Source organism: Pisolithus orientalis (assembly GCF_024613125.1).
Source record: "Pisolithus orientalis strain OTSU chromosome Unknown F5J12scaffold_33, whole genome shotgun sequence".
NCBI lineage: Eukaryota > Fungi > Basidiomycota > Agaricomycetes > Boletales > Pisolithaceae > Pisolithus > Pisolithus orientalis.
Window position 1 is genome coordinate 80556 of NW_026260814.1, and position 17306 is coordinate 97861.

General features: G+C 49.7%; 9 protein-coding genes across 9 annotated transcripts; 4 read left to right on the forward strand and 5 right to left on the reverse strand.

The window, feature by feature from the left end:
* Positions 1–324: 324 nt before the first annotated feature.
* Positions 325–1223, reverse strand: F5J12DRAFT_333546 (uncharacterized protein). Its single transcript, XM_051738942.1, has one exon. The coding sequence runs from the start codon at positions 1002–1004 to the stop codon at positions 435–437; it is 570 nt and encodes a 189-aa protein (XP_051596986.1). The 5' UTR covers positions 1005–1223; the 3' UTR covers positions 325–434.
* F5J12DRAFT_850932 (uncharacterized protein) lies at positions 776–1818 on the forward strand. Its single transcript, XM_051746533.1, has 2 exons — positions 776–1662; positions 1713–1818. The coding sequence occupies exon 1, from the start codon at positions 1100–1102 to the stop codon at positions 1607–1609; it is 510 nt and encodes a 169-aa protein (XP_051596987.1). The 5' UTR covers positions 776–1099; the 3' UTR covers positions 1610–1662; positions 1713–1818.
* Positions 1819–2141: 323 nt separating this feature from the next.
* On the forward strand, positions 2142–2842 carry F5J12DRAFT_725189 (uncharacterized protein; the record flags this gene model as incomplete). The annotated part of the gene is made up of 2 exons (XM_051741608.1): positions 2142–2266; positions 2317–2842. Coding segments are annotated over 2 exons (651 nt in total), but the record flags the coding sequence as incomplete, so codon positions are not given.
* A 2416-nt stretch (positions 2843–5258) lies between these two features.
* F5J12DRAFT_895759 (uncharacterized protein) lies at positions 5259–6095 on the reverse strand (the record flags this gene model as incomplete). The annotated part of the gene is made up of 4 exons (XM_051747866.1): positions 5259–5715; positions 5774–5822; positions 5877–5961; positions 6015–6095. The coding sequence occupies 4 exons, from the start codon at positions 6093–6095 to the stop codon at positions 5259–5261; spliced, it is 672 nt and encodes a 223-aa protein (XP_051596989.1).
* A 1029-nt stretch (positions 6096–7124) lies between these two features.
* Positions 7125–8189, reverse strand: F5J12DRAFT_333967 (uncharacterized protein). The gene is made up of 3 exons (XM_051738945.1): positions 7960–8189; positions 7719–7906; positions 7125–7663 (listed from the first exon to the last, which is right to left on the reverse strand). The coding sequence occupies exons 1-3, from the start codon at positions 8032–8034 to the stop codon at positions 7210–7212; spliced, it is 717 nt and encodes a 238-aa protein (XP_051596990.1). The 5' UTR covers positions 8035–8189; the 3' UTR covers positions 7125–7209.
* Positions 8190–9927: 1738 nt separating this feature from the next.
* Positions 9928–10678, forward strand: F5J12DRAFT_895761 (uncharacterized protein; the record flags this gene model as incomplete). Its single annotated transcript, XM_051747867.1, has 3 exons — positions 9928–10002; positions 10051–10238; positions 10306–10678. The coding sequence occupies 3 exons, from the start codon at positions 9928–9930 to the stop codon at positions 10676–10678; spliced, it is 636 nt and encodes a 211-aa protein (XP_051596991.1).
* A 660-nt stretch (positions 10679–11338) lies between these two features.
* Positions 11339–12244, reverse strand: F5J12DRAFT_850976 (uncharacterized protein). Its single transcript, XM_051746534.1, has 4 exons — positions 12183–12244; positions 12094–12099; positions 11613–12019; positions 11339–11559 (listed from the first exon to the last, which is right to left on the reverse strand). Exons 3-4 carry the CDS (start codon positions 11802–11804, stop codon positions 11389–11391), a joined length of 363 nt encoding a protein of 120 aa, XP_051596992.1. The 5' UTR covers positions 11805–12019; positions 12094–12099; positions 12183–12244; the 3' UTR covers positions 11339–11388.
* Positions 12182–13016, reverse strand: F5J12DRAFT_895762 (uncharacterized protein; the record flags this gene model as incomplete). Its single annotated transcript, XM_051747868.1, has 3 exons — positions 12182–12650; positions 12707–12885; positions 12939–13016. The coding sequence occupies 3 exons, from the start codon at positions 13014–13016 to the stop codon at positions 12182–12184; spliced, it is 726 nt and encodes a 241-aa protein (XP_051596993.1).
* Positions 13017–14582: 1566 nt separating this feature from the next.
* F5J12DRAFT_895763 (uncharacterized protein) lies at positions 14583–15359 on the forward strand (the record flags this gene model as incomplete). Its single annotated transcript, XM_051747869.1, has 3 exons — positions 14583–14642; positions 14695–14882; positions 14945–15359. 3 exons carry the CDS (start codon positions 14583–14585, stop codon positions 15357–15359), a joined length of 663 nt encoding a protein of 220 aa, XP_051596994.1.
* Positions 15360–17306: the final 1947 nt, after the last annotated feature.

Consider the following 17306-nt stretch of genomic DNA (forward strand, 5'->3'; position numbering starts at 1 on the left):
AAGGTGGCGGCTTTTTCCGACACGAGCACACGTTCTGATTCAAAAAATAGTTTGTCAAGTCGACACTACTATTACATTCTTCGATCCATACTGCTCGGGTGTCTGTGGTCATGATTGAGTGTATCGTAAGGAAAGATAGAACTGGACATATTAGAGATTGCAAGAGATCATATGTAAGAGTGGTGAACGGCGAAAGAAAAAGAGAGATTAGCATGTAATTTTGGAGCCTGAAACCAGATGTTCGGCAGAATAATGCGTAAGATACCACAATTAGAAGTGTCTAAGGAAATCAAAAGTCAACGGAATGGATGAGGGTAATTTGGATACATCCCGTGTATCCGGTAAGCAAAGTGAATAGGATAGCTAGATAGAATACGAACAGTAAGAAACATCGTGGGGGAAAGATCATACCACGTCGCAAGAGGGATTTACAATCAGGCAATGCCAATCTCGATAAAACTTCTCCACTTCCACGAAGACACGCGCTCGTCTGGATCGGCCTTCAGATCGATGGAACTACGCAGAGGAAACGATGATTCAAGCGTACTCCGTCGTTTGCGTCTGCAAGACATGGCTGTGGAGGCAGGTGAAGCTCCGACAACATTACCTACAAGGTAGGATGCAGCTGGCGCCGAGGTCGACATGGCGGGAAGGGACGAACTGCTTGCCGACGCAGAAGGCCCAACAACGAGCGTCGTCCCGGATAAAAATAACGGTACAGACAGTGCAGGTGAGGGCGAGAATCCTTTCCGGATACGCTGATTATCGTCTGGTCCAGGCCGTACTTTGTTGCTCACGAAGAGACACGAAGAATTGGAAGGGCTCTGCCCTTCCTCAGCTCCTTCATCCTCGACGTCCCCCATCAAGCCTATGTCCTCAACACAAATGGTCGGCGCGAGCCGTATCTCCTCTCCCCGAGGGCGAGTAACAATTATATCCCGTCGGTTGCTCTCACCGTCACCCTCTTCGTCCTCGCCGTCGCTCATACTCATGAAGTTACTCATTCAGCGTCCATCTCCACGCCCATGGCCCCGCACTCCCAATTTTCCCCTACCTTCTAGACAAGCTAACGCATCCATTCTACTCCGCGTTCTGGCTGATGAGATGGTACTTTCTGAGTGCGCAGGTGAAGACGCGCGATGCTGGTGATGAAGCTTATGTGTGTCCGCTCCACTGTCTGAGAACGCCGGTGAACGAGGAGAGAAAGGTGGTGGTGAGAGCAACGATGAATCGTACTCGACAAGAGGGACTGAGTGGGACACGCGGCGATGTGAAGATCGGGGCGGATGAGGTGCTGAGACGAGTACGTTCAGGGGTGACGTATACGAGGATGCAGAGGGTGCAAGCGAAAAATACGGATGCGATGGTTGCACCAGTCAAGAATGTGAAGGGCTCGGAGGTGCTGTCCTCGTTCCCTTCTGCATCGGCAAGGAGGAAGGCGGCTACGACTCTGCATTCGGAGGGTTGTTGGGTAGTAAAGTCATACCTACCGATGAGGACACTGCCGGAGGGTCTGGGAGTGACATCAATGCCACCGGCTTCGGAGAGGGTATATTTCGCAATGACTCTCGCGAAGGTCGCCAGGACACGATCGACACAGCAAGCTTAGGAGGGAGAGGAGGAACATATTTAGGGGTGAATGCGATATGCCTCTCACGTCGGCTGTGCAGGTACGTCAGCAGGAGTATGCAATGTGGATCAAGAAGACACACGAATCGCTGTTCAGTTCTGAGGTACAAAATGTCCAACTGGTCGATCGCGACAACATGGAAGTTTTCCGCTTGTGAGAGGATAGTGTACCGGATCTTATTGACCCAGGGTCCTTGTACGGTGGTCTTCTAGTTACTGAGACATGGAACCCTTGCCCTGTGGCTGTGCTTATTGTGTTCCCACGCCTGTCACAGAAATATTCTTTTGTTTTGTGTTCCTTTTCCTTGCATCCACGCATTCCGACCCCGATGGCAAAGAAAAAGAGCAAGCAAGTAAGTCAAAACCGACACCGATCAACCCGATAATAAAACATCCTACTTAACGAAATATCCAGGTTCTTCGTCCTTGGTGTTGGTACTGCGAGCGTGAGTTTGAAGATGAAAAAGGTCAGCCTACTCGTCTGGCGTCTGCTGTGTGCCGCTCACTGACGCCTTCCAGTCCTCATGCAACATCAAAAGGCGAAACACTTCAAGTGTGGCATGTGTCCTCGCCGTCTGAATACTGCCGGTGGTCTTGCAGTTCACATTCAGCAAGTGCATAAACTCGAACCAGAAAAGTGCGCAGTCGTGTTCCTATCTATCCTTCCATCTTGCTGATCCGCCTCAGCCTCCCTCGAATTGAGAACGCATTGCCCGGTCGGGACGGCTATGAGGTGGAAATCTTTGGTATGGAAGGTATTCCTGCACCTGACGTCGCAGACTATAAACGCCGCAAGGAAATCGAACTTGGCCTCGCTGCGGGTTCCATTTCCCAACCCCAACCAAAGCGTCCCAAGATCGACAACCGACCTCTTTCGGAGGATGAGCTGCGTGCCCAATTGGAAGCCCACAAGGCACTCATGGGTGCATCGAGCGATGCTCCGGCTGCTGCTCCTGCTCCAGAGGCAACCGCTGCAGTTTACAATGCCGCTCCGACCGCATATGCTGTACCACCTGCTCCTACTCCTGGCATCACCCCTCTAGGTGCCTCGCCCCCTCCTGGGCTTCCCGGCATTTCTCCGCCACCGTTCATGCCCGGTGTTCTCCCTCCAGGACCGTTCCCAGGTGTCCCTCCAATGGCTTCCCCATTCCCCGGCATGCCCGGATTCCCTCCCGGGTATGTCTTGTCATGTGGCTTTTACTGTTGTTCATAGCTAATTCTACTTTCCAGTCCTCCACCCCCTGGTTTCCCTATGCCGCCTCCTGGTCTGCTGCCGCCACCTGGAATGCTTCCCCCAGGTGCACCACCATTCCCCCCTGGGGTTTCCCGTCCGCCTCTTCCGCCGCCCACCTTCGTGCCTGCGAGCTCATCCTCGCCAGTCGCGTCTATGAATGGGACGCCTGCTTCAGCTCCACCTCCAGGGCTTGTGCCTCCCGCAGCCACAGCACCACAGCCACCGGCGGTGTCCCTTCCACCGCCACTTGTACTTCCTAATCCTGCTCTCGAGCAGAAGTATGGACCTTTCAAGAAGAAGACCGACTTGAAATATGCAGATCCTAATTTCTCTCCTGTATGTACTGCGTTTTTCACTCTCACTTCGTCTGTTTTGGCCATGGCTCGCTCACGGGTGCACCCTTTTTTTGTGCTCACAGGAGGAGAAGCGTGGACGCACTGCGAAGTACTACTTTGCCAGCGATGCAACGAATACCACACCATCGCAAGATCAAATGGCCAGTGGCACAGAAGAATTTCGCGGGAAGAAACGTGCACGCGCGGAGGATTTCCTCTGACTGTGTGCGTGCATACATACGCTTACCGACGAAAGTGGAGTGGGAGAGGTGGTGTTTGGTCAATCTTGTTTCGTTGTGATGGGTCACTTTGTGCGGGTCTCCTCGTTATTTTTCGTTTTATCTTTCCAGCTAGGGCCGGTCTGTTGCAACGGGCGGTAATCGTGGGTGTCGGGAACGGTAACGGTATGGGGAAAAAGAGTCGGTCGGTGGAAGTTGGACGATGAATACCAACGACGGTGGAGAAAGACTTATCAGTCCGTCCCATCCACCTACTTCTTCACCACGCGAGCTTCCACACTCATGGTTTCTTTTCCTCTATCATATATTCCACCCGTCTCCCATCCCCTCATGCTGTGCGAGACATCCAACGTACTTTGCGCTGGAAGTTGGTAAAGTGGCGGATGTTCTTGGAGATCGTGGTTCCCGGTGCGGTGCCTGTCTTTGTTTTGTTGTCTTGACCATACTCCCTTCTCCCTTCCCTTTCGTCATCCCCTACACAAACTCTCGCAACCCCCCTCTCATCCTGCACTATCCCCCTGCGGTATCGTAACAATTGTACGAATGGACAGATTGGAAAAAGGTTTGTCTACATGTACGGTCGGTCTTTTTTTCCCGTCCAATCACGCTTCCTACTTCACCTATATGTTTTTCTCTGCTTTTCCACTTTGAAATCGTAAGTTACGTGCAGATGGATGCGAACGAGGTAAAGGTTGGTGTGAATATATTTTTGTCGGTCTATGTATGTGCCCTTGAGCTTGCGTTTGGGTGAGTGGAAGGGGTGTCCGTATGAAAACCCCCTTCTTACGAAAACACCAGCAATCTCTGGCGTTTGGCACATTCAAGCCTCTGTAGTCGCCGTGGCATAAAGATTCAAATGTAAGCGTTAGACAGGGCCGGCCTAGAGGTATCGGGGTTTAGGTTTTTCCCCGCTCACAAGACATTTGTATGTGGCAGTGTGGAGGGAGTGAGTCGTATCTTCTCTGTCAATACATCCGTGCTCATCACAATTACTGGAATAAATAGATCTGAACAACGCGAATACTAGTAAGTGTCAGCACGATTCGGTGAATAGTGACTGCACGTAGACCCCAACTCGGACCTTGGTCAATCCTTCCAGGATTGACTGAAACGTAATCAGTAGTCGTTCTCGTATTTACAAGTGGGTCGGTTGTAGTGGAGAACACTGTATGTATGCATACGTACCGCACAAGTAACCTCTGCTACGGGAGTATGCTATCGTTAGTAGGGCCCAGACTCTACTCGTGGGCCCGGGCCGAGCGGTGTCGATGAGTCACCCACGCCCTTAACGTCACCGCATCGATTCCCAATATAAGGTGACTTGCGGAAATAGCTGCGGACTACGTTTCTGGACGTGTCTCCACTTACGTCCTGCAGCTATCAAATGGTACTGGCATGAGATCTCTCCTCGCGCAGGAGTGCTAGCATACACAGGCTCCCGGAATTCGATACCGCTGCCGGAAGTAGATGAAGGACCAGGTTATATACGCACCAGGCAGGTAGTAGTCATATCTGGAACTCACCACGGTAGGGGTGAGCACACTCAGGACGAATCACAACAACGACGGAACGTTGACAGGCGTGTGGGATTGAACAACCGAGCGTATGCTCTGATGCAAGATGATTGAGAGAGAGAGAGAAAGAGGGAAAAGAAGAGATGCCCTGTACCCCCAGGATCCAAACAGTACAACACAGCAGGAGGGATCCACATGCCCAGACAAGGGCGCGACAGGAGACGTGATCTAGTGTGAAGCGATAGCGTGAGCGCGGGTGGTGCGTGAGTGTGACAAGCGGTAAGTGTACGCTTACAATATCCTACAACTATAGACCAAAAACTTCGCGTATGAACGGGGTGTAGTCGAGGTTTTCAGCTTCTTTGTCCCTATCGCCGAGGACAAGGCATCGAGTGTTGTATTTCTGCGTCCGAGTACAACTCTTGTAGGTGAATGTGAATTCTTCCACGACCATTACTAGCCGAAGTTTCTCTCGCACTGAAGCCAACTTCAGCGCGTTTTCGAAACCGATACGACGCCCTTCTTCTATACTGATCGGTGTGGGTCTTTTGGCTAGCGCCAGAAAAGCGGGGAGTAGCCACTCTCTGATGTTGTACTGCAAAGCGAGCACCACTTTGTCTATGGGGTCGACCAGCTCGGAAGGAATATCTAAATGTTGAATGGCAGCATTACGCAACCCGACGAACTCCCACATCGTAGACAACTTGAGGACCGAGATCCATTGGTCGCAGTCCAAATCCAAACCCCTATTTGTCCCATGTTTTCTGGTGCATGGCACGAACGTCAAGTACGGGTATAAACTACGTGACTGCACACACTGACCTGTACATGAGGGCTCGCAACAAACTCTCAAATTCCTTCTTAGAAATGCCTTGCAGAATCACGGGGCACGTATCACTCTGACCTTCAACTGTCTCGGATTAACCTCGGGGGAGTAGAAACATGTCCCTGAAGACAGTGGACTCGGCCTCTAACGGCTCCCTGGAAATCCGGAACAGCGAATCCTCTACCTAGTAGAGTGGCGCGTTAGAATATGAGAACAGAAGGCAGAAGCGAGACGTACGAGGAAGGTAATTGTGTGAGTATAAAATTCTGAGTGCTTTGAGTAGCTACTAGCTGTAGTTGAATCGGTGCTGTCAAACATGGGAGAAACGACCTGGGTGTTGAACGTGCGAGTCCAGCGAGGCGTACAGACGGTATCGAGTGGTGGTCCACACGTGAACTGAACACCCTAGGATTGTGGCAGAAGATCACCGCACGAGCTTACCATGCGCCGTGCATGGCTAATCGTGTCAGGGAAAAATAGGGGCTTCGCCTGAGGTCAGCGTCTTGTTCGAAGTCCGAGATCCTACACTCATGCAAACCTTCCCACTGCCTTCTGTGTGACGCTCTAAATAGATCCTTGAAGGTACGACCAGTCGTATGTTAGCACCTGATTTATGGACTGTCCACAATTCCGGATGTCGACCAAGTACACCGCGACATTAGACATGTTTATGTAGACAACAGAAGGGTGAACATTCCCCAGCTCGTTACGCTGAATATCAGCGTGTTTCCAGTGACTTACTGTAATCGCAAAATCCAGATCTCTTCTGTATTACCCAATGCTTCCACCGTGTTGCTCATCATGTTGAACAGATTTTCTGTGACTTGTCGCTTGTATCTTGGGCGAACAGTAGGCGAGCTTGCAGGCGACTGCAGGTCAGCAGTTGACCGCGAGTTCGCTTTACTGCACCGGTACCCATATAATGCACAGAGCTAATGCTCGTAATTCCTGGTGATTACAGTGGTGAACTCCTCGTAAGTGGGACGACGGTCTTGTAATACTTGTCAACGGCAATCTTGATGCTTATTATACACTTGGCTGGATTTTTTTTTAGAGATGCTTCGTACTAGTGAGGTTGACAAAATACACGGTATTATAATTAGCAAAACGAAAGTCACATACTCGGTATTCAGTCTCAATATACATATAAGGCGGCTTAACAACTAGAAAATGGACAATCTTCACAAGTCTCTTTCCCCTACGGTTAAGCAGCTGCATCCATACTAAATTATGCACGATAGAAAGTTCCTCCCCAGGTTTCGTATAGAGTTTGCATCCTCAGTGCGTTCTAGTACCTAATTAGATAGATAGACGCTACTAGTGTTTTGCATACCTGGGCTCCTGGAATTCGATACCACTGCCGGGAGATTTGATGCATAGATAAGGGACCACATTACGTACACACCAATGAGGCAGTAGTCGTATCCAACGACTATAGGTCGAAAGCTTTGCGTATGAACAGAGTATAGTCAAGGTTTTCAGCTTTTTGGTCCCTGTCGCCGACGACAAGGTATTGAGTGTTGTACCGGTGGAGAGCCCCGGGGTAGTACGTGCATGTGAATTGCTCCACAACCGTCTCCAGCCGAAATTTCTCTCGCACTGAAGCCAACTTCAGTGCGTTTTCGAACCCAATACGACGCCCTTCTTCTATGCTGATTGGAGCGGATCTTCGTGCGAGTACTAGCAGAGCAGGGAGTAACCACTCTTCAATGTTGTATTGTAAAGCCAGCTCCACCTTGCTTATGGGGTCAAGAGGTCGTAGAGGATGATCCAAGTATCTGATTGCAGCATTACGCAGCCCAGTGAACTCCCACATCGTCGATAACTTGAGGACTGAGACCCATTGGTCGTAGTCCAAATCTGAGCCCCTGTTTGTTCCATGTTGTCTGGTGTGAGAGAACAAGTGTTAAATATGGATGGAGACTCGGCACCCACGCTGACCTGTACATGAGGGCACGTAGTAAACTTTCAAATTCCTTCTTGGAAACGCCTCGCAGGACCACGGGACAGGTATCATTCTGCCCCTCGACTGTCCCAGATTCACCTTGCGGGAGTAGAAACATGTCCCTGAAGACAGTGGACTCAGCCTCTAATGGCTCCCTGGAAATCCGGAACAGACAGCCATCCACCTAGTAGAGGGGTTTGTTAGAAGATGAGAACAGATGGCAGAAGCGAGGCGTACGAGGAAAGTGACTGTTTGAGTATAAAATTCCGGGTACTCTGAGTAACTACTATTGGAAACGGTGCTCCCGGACATGAGGGAAATGATTTGGGTGGTGGATGCGCAGGCAAAAAGTGGGGGGTTTTGCCGGTGAGTAGTCAAGTTGTTCGAACTCTGGGATCCCGCATATATGCAAACCTCTCTGCTGTGCTCAACCCTCAACGCAGGCCTTGATTTAGGTACGTTCAGCCGCGTCTTGGTGCCTGATTTATCATCTGGCCGCAATACCAGGAATGAAGGTAGTTCATTGTGTCAACTCCCTGGGCGCATCGCGTCATCCTCCATTTCTATGTACACCAGAAAGGGGTGAGTGTTTTCCCGGTCCATGACGCTGAATATCAGCCGCGTGTTCCGGGAACTTAGACGATCGCGGAACTCGTACATTCTCAAATTCAAATATCCTCCGTGCACAGTGCTTGTAATACCATCCCATAATGTTGCTCATCCTATCGAACAGACGCGCTGTGACTTGTCCTTGCCTGCATAGGCTTGGGCGAACGGAAGATACTGCCAGACGTGAACCTGAGGGTGAGCTACGGTACCGACCTGACGCGGGGAGCCGACGCTCGTAAGCCTGGTGAACTCATCAGCAGTTCCTCATCGTACTTGATAAGTATACAGGACGAAAATGTTGTTGCACTTACATAGGTATATCAGCACCAATATTGCAATGACCTTGTGTGGACTCGAAACCCCTGGGATTTGAGAGACAGTCCGGGTCGTAAGGTTGGAGTGGTCGAGCCGCAAGTATGCGTACATTAGCGAATCGAAGGTCTTACGGGCGGTATAGCAACGGGTCAATGACATTCTCGGCCCTCCAGATCGCCTCCAGTCTCCCTTTCATTGATGTGACGTTCACGCTCGTGAGATCGTTGCCCATGCACTCTCCAAGATAGCGGACTATTTTGGAGCTGATGTCATTCTTCTTGACGGCTCGCTCGACCACAAGAAGCTTGGTCCCATAGTATTCAATGGCGAGATAAACGGACGAAGCTGAGCTGGACAATGCACCCTGATGTAACGCGCGTGATTCTATCGAATACACTTGGGTGTTGGAAGCGGTGAGAACGTACATGTATCGCTGACGTTCCACTTCTCATTGAAGGCAGTCTCTGGAAATGGGTGGGTAGGTGCATCATACATTTTCACTACGTCTTTTGCATATTTGTGTTCAGCTCCATGTAGCAAATGCACAGTTTACAAGCTCACCCAGAGAACGCGTGAGCTCCTTAGCTACCGATCGATAACGTCCAAAATCGCCTATGAAAATATCCTATGGATCACATTCCGAGCTGGAAGATCAGGTCCGACCATACTTGAAGCGGTTGGAACACTGACGGTCGAACACGGGTCATTAGTTGGTTCGAGTGGGCTTCATAACATTACCTGCCAACAAATACGGATAAGTAACGCAAGGTTGATACAACGATTTTGGGGCATTCTTTGGCACTTACAAGAAAGAGCTGTGACGCACTCTGCTTTCGGTTACTTCATGGGTTCTAGACAGTCTCCTACATAACACCTCGTTCCTCTCGGCGAAATTTGGGTCTTATGCGATCTCTCCTCCATAAAGAGTCCTAAAATCAAGTAGTGACCCACACAACCATCCAGAACTTGGCCAGGTCAGCAAGTTCGCGCCACTTACTACCTCCAATGATATCCTGGAAACCATGCACTGCAGTTACTAGCGCGGTAGAGTCGAAAAAGTCATCACGTCACAATTTAGTCCCGTTTTTGAGACTAATTAGTAATTTGCTCACGACCCACTTTTGGGTGCCTGTGTAGCTAATAGACAAAAATGGAAACGCTTAACGGTCGCATTTGCATGGATCAAGGAAGCTAGCTCAATATGTGTACGTGAAAAGAGTGCTTCATTCAAGTCAATATCTAAAAGGGTACGTCTGCGATGGGCCACTCACCGTTAATCTCATGGCCAGTAGAACAACATATGCTCCTAAGCCCTCCAAGCATCCAGAGCTTTACATGGACACGATCACGTTCCTAGTATGTGTCTCTCGTAGAGCCCTTGTGTCATTCTCACCCTTCAATTAGGCGGAAAATTGTTTGTTTAAGGTTCCTCGGAAGCCATTAGAAGAGGAATCGACAGTCTTCAGAGACATGTTTCTTCTCCCGCAATCCGAAAATGAGATGATGGAGGGCCAGGATGATGCTGGACCAGTAGTCTTGCACGGTGTTTCCAAGGATGATTTTGAATGCCTGTTGAAAGTTCTATTATGCAGGTAGCTAGCTCCATGTCCGGTTTTCAGCTTGGTGTATGGCATGCTGACCATGAGTTATCCACACCAGAGCGTTTGGGCCAAATTTGGACCTACCACTTAGCCTCACCAGACAATGGATATCTGTCCTCAAGTTGTCCACGATGTGGGAATTTACAAACCTTCGCATGACAGCCATGTGTTGGCTGGATAACGATGCGACTCTTGACCACGTTGAAAAAATTGTGCTTGCCACGCAATATGGCATCAAGCAATGGCTACTGCCTTCTCTTTTCGCGTTGGCCCAGAGACCTGATCCGATCAGTGTTGAGGAAGGCACACGTCTAGGTATTGAAACTGCATTGAAGTTGGCATCAGTGCGAGAGCAACTGAAGCTGGAGAGCGTGTATGGGTATGACGCCAAGGGGGGTTCTGAGCTTCTACAGAAGGTCTTCGAGCTATAGCTGTAGGGCTTCGGTACATATGTGAAACAACATGTTTGAACGGTGAACAAGGTGATTGCCATCTGTGACAGCCTTGTTCCATATTCCCTAACCTCATTTAATCATATATACAGGTACCGCAAACTGCACGATAAAGTTGTTTCGTATTGTGCTACAATACCTGTCCTCGTCGTGACATGGTGTCATCTGATTCACCGACATCTCATCGGAAGAAGAAACACCAATACTCTCCTCGAGATACACAACAAATTTGTCTGCAATGATCTGCACTCCAACCTACCGCTCCCTTCTCCATCGTAATCACCTTCTTGTGCAACGTCACAAACTGTCTCTTCAGCCTCCGCAGCTCCGACAGTGTCACATTATGCGGGGTAAGGCTTATACGGACTTTCCGCCGGAGGGTAGAGCGATGGTGGTCATGCCGCCAGGAGACCCAGAGGTGGCCAGTTCAGAGATGAGGGCGGTGACAATCAAAGTGGTTGTGTATTCGAGCTTACGCAGGGCGTCAGTTGGGGCTTTTGCCACCCGTAGTAGAGCGATGTTAGAATGGAGGTCCCCTCATTACCGTGTCATGGACAGATGAGGACAGACCAGCAGACGGCATCTGGAGAGTGATAACTGAAGGCCCAACACGGGAACACAAGCTGTCTGTCTTTCACCATACTGCACACACTACATAATAGTCCCATCGGACCATCGAAGAGGGATCTTTATAGCGTTGTACCAGATTCGCAAGGCAAGTAACGTGAAGTTAGCTTGTACATAATGTGGAAGAGGTCGATGGCGCATGTCGCTGGGGGCATGTGCATGTGCATTGCCATCCGTGCGTTCGCTGTTGCATTGCTTGCATAGATCGAGAGTAGCGAGCAATACACCCAAGCCTACCCCAGTCAGCCGCAGTAGAACATGGAATGAGGATGCATTGGACGCTCACCATACAGACCCGATCGTTGATCTCCGTCGCAGCGCGATACATCCAATGAAATCTCCCCATATAGTTCAACGAATCAACGATGTCAGTCTTGTTCTGAGCCAGGTTGCGTTGGACAACCGTGAAGAGCGCTCCGCGAGTTGGTTTTCCCGCGGTGTACGACTTCCCCTTCATTGTCTTTTCGGTGTATGTCATCTCCAGTCGCGGCGTACCATTGTAAGACAACCAGTCAATGTTGTTGGAAAGGACAACGGCGCACTGGTCCTGTATAGGATAGTCTACCGGCGAGACTGTGGTTTGATCTGGGAGTACGGTTGACCAACTTGACACTCAGCAGCTGTATTCATACTAGATCACACTCACGGGCAATGGAACGTGTCTCCTCGCCATTCTCAGCATATTTCTTGTGCCTAAATAGGCACAGCTAGGTGAAGGAGGCTAGCAGTTTTTCGCACACTGTGACTGGGCCCCTGGAATTCGGTACCGTGTGCTGGGGGTAGAAATATTGACGAGGGACCACGTTACATATGTACATCCACACCACATAGCTAGTATACGTCATATCCAACTGACTATAGACCGAAAACTTTGCGTATAAATGGAGTGTAGTCAAGGTTTTCAGCGTCTTTGTCCCTATCACCGAGGGCAACGTATCCAATGTTGCATTGATGAATGGCATGCCGAGTCGAGCCACCGTCGTGGTAGATGTATGGGAATTCTTCCACGGCCGTCTCCAGCCGAAGTTTCTCCCTCACCGAAGCCAACTTCAGTGCGTTTTCGAAACCAATACGACGCCCTTCCTCTATGCTGATCGGAGCGGATCTTCGCGCGAGCACCAGCAGAGCCGAGAGTAACCACTCTTGGATATTGTATTGTAAAGCCAATTCCACTTTGGTTATGGGGTCAAGAGGCCGGAGAGGACAATCCAAGTATTCGATGGCGGCGTTACGCAACCCAGTGAACTCCCACGTCGTCGATAACTTGAGGACTGACATCCATTGGTCGTAGTCCAAATCCGAGCCCTTGTTTGTTCCATGTCGTCTGCACGCAAAGGAGCAAGTGTCAAATGCAGATGGAGACTTGGCACGCACACTGACCTGTACATGAGGGCCCGTAGTAAGCTTTCAAATTCCTTCTTGGAAACGCCCCGCAGGACAACGGGACTCCGACCGTAAACTCTCTTTGATTCACCTTGGGGGAGTAGAAACGTGTCCCTGAAGACAGTGGACTCAGCCTCTAACGGCTCCCTGGGAGTCCGGAATGGACAATCCTCCACCTAACAGAGGGGTGTTTTGGAAGACAAGAACAGAAGGCAGAAATGAGACATACGAGGAAGGTGACTGTGTGAGTATAAAATTCCAAGGGCTTTGAGTAGCTAGTATTATTTGAAACGGTGCTATCGGACATGAGAGAAACGACTTGGGTGGTGGAATGCAAGGAGAGCGGAGCTTCACCGGTAAGTAGTCAAGTTGTTCGAAGTCGCAGATCCCGTATATATGCAAGCCTCTGTTGTGCTCTGCGGTCGACACCTAACACAGGCCCTCGGTTCAATGTACGTTTACCCGCTTCTTAGCATCTGATTTATCATCTGACCGCAATACCAGCGATGGAGGTAGTGCGCAGTGTCAACTGGGTGCACTGCGCCATCCACAGTTCTATGTAGACCAGAAAGGGTGAGTGTTTCCCCGGTCGATGACGCTGGATATGACCCGCGTGTTCCGGGAACTTACACGATCGCGGAACTCGTACGTTCTCCAATTCAAATATCCTCTACGTACGGTGTTTGCAACACTATCCACAGTGTTGCTCATCCTGTCGAACAGATGCGCTGTGACTTGTCCTTGCCTGCATGATCTTGGGCGAACAGATGCTACTACCCATACACTGACTGTATCATAAACTGATATACTAATGCAGATATAACGTCGCGTCTGACTCGAAACCGCTGGGCTTTTGAGAGATGCTTCGAGTACCAGTGGAGGTTGGAGTGATCGAGTCGCACGTGTGCGTACGTTAACAAAACGAAAGTTCCACGGATACTACCAGCATCGATGCTCAGTGTCCATTATCAATATGTATGTACTATTGATGCACTGTTATCCTTCGTGTTGGTCTTTCGTCTCACGGGCGGTATAGCAACTGGTAAATCGACGGTCTCCGCCCTCCTGAGCGCTTCTTATATCCCTGTTACTGGTTCCAGCATTCTCGCCTGCGGGATCGTTACAACACGCGTGATCCTGTGGAATATACTTGGGTGCCGGATGCGAGGAGAACGTAAGTGTCATCGACGTACCGATTCTTATTGAGGGCTTCTGATAACGTCGAAAACTCCCAATGCAAATATCCTCGTTAGTAATTCTAGGTCAAATTTCGAGCTGGAAGACTAGGTCTGACTATGCTTGAAGCAGTTGGAGCACACTGACGATCGAACAAGGGTTGCTAGTTCGGTTCTTCCCTCCGGAATTTTGGGCTGTTGTCTGTTGCACACTCTTGTTACATATGGCGCTGTGCGATAAACGGACGAGGGGGAAGATGAGATGTGGATTATCTGGGCTTCATCTTGCTTTCCAACAAATACGGATAAGTGACGTAAAGTCAGTTGATGCAAGGAACTTTTGTGCATCCTTTCACGATTACATGGATGTGGAGCTGCGAAGTCTACTATTGTAACTTCATGGGTTCTACCAGCTTCCTGATACATAGGACATTTGTTCCTCTCGACGACATTATCAATACTGCTCTGCAACGGGTCCTAAAATCAAGCAGTGATCCGCACAACTACCCGGGACAAAGAACGTACTAACGACCCTCAGGTCAAGTTGAAACTGAAGAGGACAGGCGGGCCGATCAAATCGCATCGGACCGTCAGAAAACGCGTGTGGAGCTTTCATGCAACATGCCCAATACACGTGGAAAGTGTATCCATTCAAATCGATGGAACACTCGTCATTGGTCTCAGTGACCAGCAGTACGATGTCCTCTCCCAAGCATCCAAAGCATCCGGAGCTTTACATTACCACAGTCACATTCCTAGTATGCGTTGTGTGTACTAGAGCCTTTTCTGTCGTTCTTACCCTTCGATTAGGTGGAAAACTGTTTGTTCAGGGTTCCACGGAAGCCATTAGAAGAGGAGTCGACAGTCTTCAGAGACATGTTTCTCCTCCCGCAACCCGTAAATGAGATGATAGAGGGCCAGGATGATGCAAGACCAGTAGTCTTGCACGACGTTTCCAAGGACGATTTTGAATGCCTGTTGAAGGCTCTATTGTGCAGGTAACCAAGCTCGATGTCCAGTTTTTTTTTATTATATGTTAATCATGAATTCTCCACACCAGACAACATGGGCAGAATAAGGGCCTAGTGCTTGGTCTCACCGGCCAATGGATATCTGTCCTCAAGTTATCCACGATGTGGGAATTCACAAACCTTCGCACAGCAGCCATATCTTGGCTGGATATCGGCAATGGGGATCTTGATCACGTTGACAAGATTGTGCTCGCCATGCAATATAACATCAAGGAGTGGCTACTGCCTTCTCTTCTCGCATTAGCCCAGAGACCTGATCCGATCAGTGTCGAGGAAGGCAGATATCTGGGTATTGAAACTGCACTAAAATTGGCGTCGGTGCGGGAGAAGCTCAAGCTGAAAAGAAAGGATAGTGGCGGTTCTAAACTTGTTGTCGGTGACAGGGACATCACAGCTGCACAACTTGACTTCACGCCCATGATACAGAAGGTCTTCGAATTATAGCCTGTTCCCAGTACTTCAGTACCTGCCAAAGCTATGTCATACGATGAATGGTCGTATTAACCCGTTCTCCAGGGATACATATGCTTAATTGAAAGCACTCCTGTTCACAATTCACATGGGTTACTACGCCACACGCATCCCTGTGGAAAATTATACCAAGTCTGTTATTGAGATCGCCCATAGGATCGCGGAATCAGCGAGACGAACTGAGGATTTGACTGGACAATTCAGTTGACTTACGAGATAGCATTTCTGTCGTCTGTTCCGTCATGGACCAGCTTGATGGCGAGCATATGTCCCCATCAACTTCCCGATATTTATGTCAAAGTGCAACAGAGACTTGAAGAGATAGGGACAAAGTGCGCGGACGCTGGCCTCCGAGTGATGTCATTGTGCAGATACAAATATCCCGGGCCACGTGAAACGAATGTCCTGTCGCAGCAGTACTACGATGGACATACATGAACTTCGTCGAGAAGGTTATCCAGCAGGACATCGACTTGCCTAGTCCATTCGCAAAAGACCCACTGAGAAGGTTGCAGAAGCCACTTGTGATGATCATCCGTTGATGTTCGACGCTATGTCCTACAAGAGAGGAATGACTGGGGGATGGAATTATATTTATGACTTACGTCCCAAATCAAAGGATGTGAAACTATGCAGGCAAACATTAGTCATTTTGCCAGCATTTCCGAGACGGACGAATTCTTGAGCCGTGACCCTCGCCTGCTTGGCTCAATATTCATGTAAGGATCAGTGTGTGCACCTACATAATCTCCATTCGCCGTGCAAGGCTCCCCAGGGCAAATCAAAGACTCGACAGAAGACAATCGTTTTGACGACCAACGGATCTCAGTCCTCGAATTGTCCACCACGTGGGAGGTCACTAGTCTTCCCTAGGCAAATCAAAAGCTCGACAGAAGACAATCGTTCCCCCCCCCGACTGGAGTTGACCGGGCTGTGTAATGTCGCTATAAAACACTTGAATATTGCTTCCTGGCGGTTCTTAACCCCATAGAGAAAGTTCACCTCGCGCTGGAATACAATATCAAAGAGTGGCTTACTCCCTGCTTTGCTGGCGTTGGTGCGAAGACCCGCTCTCATCAGAGTCGAAAACTTCAGTATCATCACGGATCCCAGTCTTCCGACTAGTATCGATATTGCACTGCATGGGCTATCTCTGCAGAAAATCGGGACCATCTCTTGCCCACCCTTTGAAAGATGCCAAAGGGGAGCTGGGGCGATAGTCACTGCAGATGCGAGGAAGGGGAACAGAAGACAGTCTGCGCAGTTTTCATGGTGGTCATGTCATAGAAGGTTGCTGAAAGGATTGTCAAACAGCCGGATGCATGAACCGTCGTCTGCCCTTGCATGCACCAATGGGCCGTGCGAGAATGATTGTGTGTTGTGCGCCTTTAGTAGCTCGCTCGACTGCATAAGGCGAGTCAGTTCCGTCATCTCCAAGTATGAGTGATAGTCGGTGTGTGAACCGAGCACCCTAGAATTGCGGGAAAAGACCATTACACGAGATTGCCACGTGCTAGGTAGGCATGGGCCCATGGCCAACAATGGCAAAGCAAATGGGGAGGTGGCTTCGCTGGTAATTGGTGCCCTTCGAAGTCCCCAGTCCTTCATACGTGCAAACCCCCCTACTGTGCCCTGCGTGACATTCTACACAAGCTCCTGGAGGTACGTGACCGCAATCCCAGGTACCAACTGAATCCACTGTGACATTACACGTTTCCATGAGATCAGAAATGGGTGAGTGTTCCCCGCCGGTTCATGATGCTCAGTATTTTCCAGGAACTTACAATAATCACAGAATTCGAAGGTCTCCAACTCGGATCTCCTCTGCATTACATAGCATTTTCAATGCAGTCTCCAGCGTTGATCTGACTTGCTGCTTGTATCCTGAGAGAACAGAAGGGGAGCCTGAGGGTCAACGGC